Source organism: Monodelphis domestica, chromosome X (assembly GCF_027887165.1).
Source record: "Monodelphis domestica isolate mMonDom1 chromosome X, mMonDom1.pri, whole genome shotgun sequence".
In the NCBI taxonomy this organism is placed as follows: Eukaryota; Metazoa; Chordata; class Mammalia; order Didelphimorphia; family Didelphidae; genus Monodelphis; species Monodelphis domestica.
Genome location: NC_077235.1, coordinates 4,305,818 through 4,312,503, shown reverse-complemented (window position 1 = coordinate 4,312,503; position 6,686 = coordinate 4,305,818). Strand labels below are relative to the sequence as shown.

General features: G+C 42.4%; 1 protein-coding gene across 1 annotated transcript; it reads right to left on the bottom strand.

Moving 5' to 3' along the window:
- Positions 1-297: 297 nt before the first annotated feature.
- LOC130456176 (uncharacterized) lies at positions 298-4,430 on the bottom strand. Its single transcript, XM_056809765.1, has 2 exons — positions 2,906-4,430; positions 298-2,875 (listed from the first exon to the last, which is right to left on the bottom strand). Exons 1-2 carry the CDS (start codon positions 3,974-3,976, stop codon positions 1,577-1,579), a joined length of 2,370 nt encoding a protein of 789 aa, XP_056665743.1. The 5' UTR covers positions 3,977-4,430; the 3' UTR covers positions 298-1,576.
- Positions 4,431-6,686: the final 2,256 nt, after the last annotated feature.

Sequence of the window (6,686 nt, the reverse complement as noted above, 5' to 3'; positions counted from 1 at the left end):
AGGGACAAAGAGAGGAAGATAGACCAGAGATAATGAGTCAATGAGAGAAAAAGTGGAGAGAGAGAGAGAGAGAGAGAGAGAGAGAGAGAGAGAGAGAGGAGAGAGAGAGAGAGAGAGAGAGAGAGAGAGAGAGAGAGAGAGAGAGAGAGAAGATAGGGAGAGATGAGATGAAGATATAAAGAGATAGAGAAGGAGATAGATTGATGGAGAAAGAAAGAGAGACAGAGGAAAAAGAGAGAAGAATGGGAAAATAGGGAAAACAGAAAGACCTAGGGAGAGAGAAGAGAGGGACATATGTGTGTGTGTGTGTGTGTGTGTGTGTGTGTGTGTGTGTGTGTGTGTATTAGAGAGAGAAGTAAGGGAAAGAGAGAGAGAAGAGTAGAGAATGAAAGGGAGAAAGACAGAGGAGGAAGAGAAGGAGAAAAAGGAAGAGATGGAGAGATAAAAGTAATAGAGAGAAAGAGAGAGAAGGAGGTAGACATAGGAGAGAACAAGAGTCAGAAAGACCAAGACTGAGATAGAGAAGAAAGACTTATAGAAAAACAGAGAAAGAGAGAGAGAATGAGAGACATGGAGAGATAGAGGGGAGGAGGAGAGACAGAGAAAGACAGAGATATATAAAGAGAGAATTAGAAAGAAGAAAAAGAGAAAGAGACATGGAGAGAAGAGAAAGGAGGGAAAGAGAAAAGGAGAGATAAATAGAGATGAGATAGTGAGAAAGAGAAGACAGAAAGAAGGAAAGGGGAGAGAGAGAGAGAGGACAGGGTAAGAAAAAGAGAGAGACAGGGACAGAGAGGGAGAGAGCCTGAAAAAAACAGAGAGAAAAAGAAGAGAATCAGAGAAAGAAGAGATGGAGAGAGAGGACAGGGAGAGGGGAGGGAGGGAGTTCTAAAGAGATAGAGGAAAAGACAAGAGAGACAGAGGGTAAAAAGAGAGGAAAGGATGGGAGAAAAGAGAAAGAGGGGAAGAGAGGGAAGGAGAGAGAGACAGAAAAACAGGGAGCGGGGAGAAAGAGGAGCTGATAGAGAGGAGAACATAGATAGAGGTAGGCACAAAAGAGAAATGGAAAGTGAGACAGAGAACTGAGACCAAGATTCAGAGAGACAGAGATAAATAGAGAAGAAACAAAGAGAGAAACAGAAAGGAAGACAGAAAAAGAGAGATAGGAGAAGGAGAGAGAGGAGAAAAGAAAAAAAAGAGATGGAGAGAGAGAAACAGAAAAAGAATGAGAGAAAAAAGTAAACAAAGAGGAAGGAAAGAAAGACACAGAAATAGACAGAAAGATAGAGGGGGAATAGAGTGGGAGAAAGACAGAGATAGAGGAAAAAAGAGAAAAGGGAACACAGAAAGAAGAGAAGGAAAGAGACAGAGACGAGAGACTAAGAGAAACAGAAAAATAAGGGGGAAGACAGGAAGAGAGAGGAGATGCAGGGACAGGGAGAGAAAGAGAGACAGAAACTGAAAAAGAAATATAGAGGAAAGGGAAAGAGGTGAGAAGGGAATGAGGGGGAGATAGAAGGAGAGAGAGATGAAGATAGTGAGAAGAGAGGAAGAGACAGAGACAGAGAGGGGAGAATTAGAAAAAGAGAGAGGGAGAGAAAGAAAAGAGGCAGAAAAAGAGAAGGGAAAGGGGAGATAGGGAAGAATAGGAGGGAGAGAGACAGAAGAGGAGTGGGAGTAGATGTAGATGTAGAGTGAGAGGGACAGAGAGGAAGAGAGGGAGAGACAGACATACATAAACAGATGAAGTCTGAGAGAAATGGGGAGAGTGAGAGTCAGACTGACAGAGACAGAGATAGAAAGAGAAGAATAGGAGAGAAAGAAAAAGAGGAGAGAGACAGAAACAGAAGAGGGAGAGAGGAGGGAGAGAGAGGGAAAGAGAAAGAGACAGAGAGGGAAAGAAAAAGAAATAGGGAGGAAAGAATGGGAGAGAAACAGAAAAGAGAGGAAAACAGAGGGGGAGACTAAGAGACAAAAGAAAGGGAGAGAGGGTGGAGAAAGAGATAGAAGAGCCAAATTGAATGACAGAGAGATAGAGAAGACAGGGAGAGAGACAGAGAAAAGAGAGGAGAAAGAGAGGAAATAATAGGAGAGAAAGTTGGAGAAATATGGGACCAAAAGAGAAGAGAAAGGGGAGAAAGACAGAAAGATAAGAATGACAGAGAAAGTTAGAGACAAAAGAGAGGGGGAGGAAAGAGACAGAAGAGAAGGAGGGGAGAGAGGGGGGGAAGGTGAAAGAGAAAGGAGAGAAAGACAAAGAGTAAAAGAGACAGAAAGATTGACACTGAAATGAGACTGAGAAAGAAGAAGGGAGTACAAGAGAAAGAAACAGAAAAGAAAGACGAGAGCAAGGGAAAGAAGAGAGGCAGAGGAGAATGGAGAGAAAGGCAAAGAGAGAAAAGTAGAGATAGAAAAAGAAGGAATAAGAGAGAGGCAATAGAGAATGAGAGAGAAAGACAGATGAAAGGGAAAGAGACAGATATACAGAGACAGAGGACAGACCAAGACTCAGAGAGAGACAGAGAGATAAAGGAATGAGAAAGAAAGATAGAGAGAAAGAAGAGCCAGAGAGATAGGAAGACAGAGAAAAATAGAGGAGAGAAACACAAAGATATAGAGAAGGAAGAATGTGAGAGAGAGAAAGAAGAAATGGAAAAAAAGATAGAGAGAAAAACAGAGAGAAAGGACAGGCAGAGAGGGAGGGAAGGAGAGCAAGAGAGAGATGGACAGTGACAGTGAGATACAGAGAGAGAAAAGAAGGACAGAGTGGAAGAAATGGAGGTGAGAGAGAGGGAAGAATCGGAGAGAAAGTGAAAGAAACAGAGAAAGAGGGAGAGAGAAACAAAGGAAAGGGAGAGTGGAGAGATAGAGAGAGGTAGAAGAAAGAGTGGAGAGATAGAGAGAGGTAGAAGAAAGAGACAGAAAGGCAAAGAGAGGGAATGATGATATAGAAAGATAGAAAAGGAAGGAGAGAGAGAAAAGAGAGGCAGAGAAGAAGAGATATATGGAGGAGAGTGGAAGAGAGAAGAGACAGAGAGAGGGAGAGAGAGACAGAAGAGAAGGGGAGAGAGAGATGAGAGGGAGACAGAGATAGAGAGGAAGACAAATAGACAGAAACAGAGAGAGACAGAGACAGAGAAGGTCTGAGAGGGAAGGATGGAAGTGAAAGAGAAAAATAAGAAAGATGGAAGGAGAGACTGAAGAAATAGACAAGAGTACAAAGGGAAAGAGACAGAAAGACAGAGACTGAAAGAGGGGAGGGAGAGACAGTGACATTACAGAGACAGAGAGAAGAAAAAATGATAAAGAATAAGAGTGAGAGATGGAGAAATAGAGAGACAGAGAGAGAAGAAAGGGAGAGATACAGAGACAAAAAAAGGCAGAAAGAAGAGGGGAAGAGAGATACAGAAAGATAGAGAAAAGAGAGAAAGTATAAACAGAAAAAGAGAGGAAGACAAGGAGAAGAGTAAAACAGAAATAAGAGAGGTAAAGAGGATATAGGGAGAGAGGGAGAAATAAAGAGAGACTGAGGCTGAAAGAACAATGGAGATAGAAGAGAGAGATGCAGATGAGAGAGAGAATAATAGAGAGATAGAAAGGAAAAGGTAGACAAAGAGACAAAAAGATAGAGACTGAGAGAGAAAAACAGGAAAGAGAGAGAAGAGAGTGAAAGACAGATAGACAGAAACTGAGATATAGAGAGGAAGGAGAGAGACAGAAATAGAGAAAGAATGAGAAAGAAAGAGATGGAGAGAGAGAGGAGGGAGTAAGGCAAAGAAGAGAGTGAAAGAAAGACAGCAACTGAGAGATATGGAGGAGGGAGAGAGAGGAGGGGAATGGAGGGAGGGAAGGAGACAGAAAGGTCAAGAAGGGAGGGAGAGGGAAAGAGAGGTAGACAGAGAGGATCAAAGGAAAGACAAAGACAGATTGATTCTGAGAGAGGGACGGAGAGATAGAGGAAGAAAGAGAAAGACATACATAGAAAAAAGAGACAGAGATGGAAGAATGGAGAGAAAGAGACAGAGAAGATAGAGACAGAAGAGATGGAAAGGTGAGACAGAAAGAAGAGAGGTAAAGAGGGCGCAGGGAGAGAAGGAGAAATAGAGACTGAGACAGCAACAGAGATAGAGAAGAGAAGGAGAGAGAGACAGAAAGGGAGAAAGACAGAAAAGAAAGAGAAGAGAATAATATAGATAAAATAAAGGAAGAGGTAGAAGAGAGAGAGACAAAAAGATGGGAGACTAAGAGAGGCAGAGAGGAGAAAGAATCAGGAGACATAATAGACAAAGAGAGCAAAAGAGAGGAAGACAAAGAGAAGAGTGAAAGACAGAGACTGAGAGATAGAGAGGAACAAGAGAGAAAGTCTAACACAGAGAGACAGACATAAAGAGGAGGGAAAGAGAAAGACAGTCTGAAAGAGAGAGAAGAATGAGAAAGAAAAAGATATATATATATAAACCAGAGAGAGGGGAAGAGAGGGAGGGGGAGAGGGGGACGGGGAGGGAGAGACAGCGAGAGAGAGGTGAGGCAGAGAGGGCTTGGGGGAGGCAGATTGAGAAGGGGGAGGGAAAGAGATAGAGATAAGTAGAGAGAAGAAAGGGAAACTCAGATCTATTCTGAGAAAAGGACAGAGATAGAGAAGATAAACAGAGACAGGAAGAAAGAGAAAGACATACATAGAAAAAAGAGAGACAGAGATGAAGAATGGAAAAGACAGAAAAAGTCTCAGAGAGGGAAGGAGAGAACAAAAGAAATGGAGAGAGTAAAACAGAGAGAAGATAGGTAAAGAGGGTACAGGAAAGAGGGAGAAATAAAGAGACTGAGAAAAGAACAGAGATAGAGAAGAGAGGGAGAAAGAGAAGAGAGCAAGAGAAAAATAGACACCAAAAGAAAGGAAGAGGTAGACAAAGAAGAAAAAGAGAGAGACAAAAAAGGCAGAGGCAGGGAAAGGACAGACTAAAAGATAAGAAGACAAAGAGAAGTAGGAGACAGAAAGACAGATACTAGTTGATAGGAGGGGGAGAGAGAGACAGTCTGGCAGAGAACGAGAAAAAGAAGAATGAGACAGAAAAAGAGACAGAGAGAGGGGGGAGAGAGAAGAGTGAAACAGAAACAGAGAGATAGGGAGGAGAGAGATGGAAAGAGAAGGAAGAATGAAAAAAAGAAAAGAAAAATAGAGAGAGAGGGAAAAACAGACAGCTCAATTCTGAGAGAGAGGAACAGAGAGACAGAGGGAAAAAGAGAAAGACAGATACATAGAAAAAAGACAGAAGAGAATGTGAGAGAAAGAGAGAGACAGAGGGAGACAGAGGAGACGGAGACAGAAGAGATGGAAAGAGAGAGAATGAAACAGAGAAAGAAGAGAAGTAAAGAGGGTGTAGGGAGAGAGAGAAGTAGAGACTGAGCCTGAGAGAGCAACAGAGATAGAGAAGAGAGGGAGAGAGAGACTGAGAGACAGAAAAGAGGGAGAAAGAGAGGAGAGAAAAATAGAGACTAGAAAGAGAGATAGACAAAAACACAGAGACTGTGAGAGACAGATAAAGAGAAAAGAGGGAGAGAGTGACAGACAAAAGAGGACAGAGAGAGAAATGATAGACAGGAAAAGAGAAGAAGATAGAGAAGAGAGTGAAAGAGAAAGAGAGAGAGGAGAAAGGGGGAGAGGGGGAGAGGAAGGAAGGGAGGGAGGGAGAAGGAAGACAGGTCAAGAAGGGGAGGGGGAGAGAGGGAAAGAGAGACAGAGAAAGGGAGGGAAAGAGAGACAGAGAAAGGTAGACAGAGAAGAGAGGGAAAAACCAGAGACACAGAAATTGATTCTGAGAGAGAGGGACAGAGAAAGAGAAAGACAGATAAATAGAAAAAGAGAGAGATAGAGATGGAAGAATAAGAGAAAAAGAGACAGGTAAAGATAGAGACTGAGAGAGGGAAGGAGAAAAGAAGAGATGGAAAGAGAGTGAAACAAAGAAGAAAGGTAAAGAGGGAGAGAGGGAGAAATAAAGACAGATTTAGATTGAAAGAGCAATAGGGATAGAGAAGAGGGGGGAGAAGGAGATAGAGGGAAAGAGACAGCAAAGAGGGAGAGAAAGAAAGAGAATAATAGGCAGAGATGAAAAAAGGAAGAGGTATAGAAAGACAGAGAAAAAAGGTGGAGATAGAGAGATAAAGACAAGTGAGAAAAAGACAAAGAGAGGGATAGGAGAGAGAAGAGAGAAAGGATAGACAAAGAAAAAGAGGAAGACAAAGAACAGAGTGTGAAAGATAGACAGAAAGACAGACTGAGAGATAGATAGGAGAGAGAAGAGAGAGACTCTGACAGAGAGAGACAGACAGAAAAAGAAGAATGAAAGGAAAAGAGAGGAGAGAGGAAGAAGAAGTAGGGAGGATGGGGGAGGGAAGAGGGGAGAGGATGGGAGGAGAGAGAGAGGCAGAGGAAGAAAGAGGGAGGAAGAGGAGGTGAAGAGCCAAAGAAATAGAGAGGGGAGAAGACAGAAAAAGAAAGAAAGGACAGATACAGAAACATAATTAGAAACCCAAAAATGGGAGAGGACAGAGAAAGACAGAGAGAGAGAAGACAGAAAGATATAGAGAGGTAAGAATGAGAGACAGAGAAAGGGAGAAAAAGAAAAAGAGGAAACAGAAATAAGAGATAGAGGGGGGTGAGAGAGCAAGAAGAGCTATCTAGGGATAGA

Coding starts and splice junctions, on each gene's coding strand:
- LOC130456176 (XM_056809765.1), bottom strand. CDS start 3,976: ATGTCTTTCTCTTTCTTCCTCTATCTCTCCGTCCCTCTCTCAGAATCA. Junction 2,876..2,905: donor TTTCTGTCTCTTTCTTCTAC/CTCTCTCTATCT, acceptor TCTTTCTTCTAC/CTCTCTCTATCTCTCCACTC.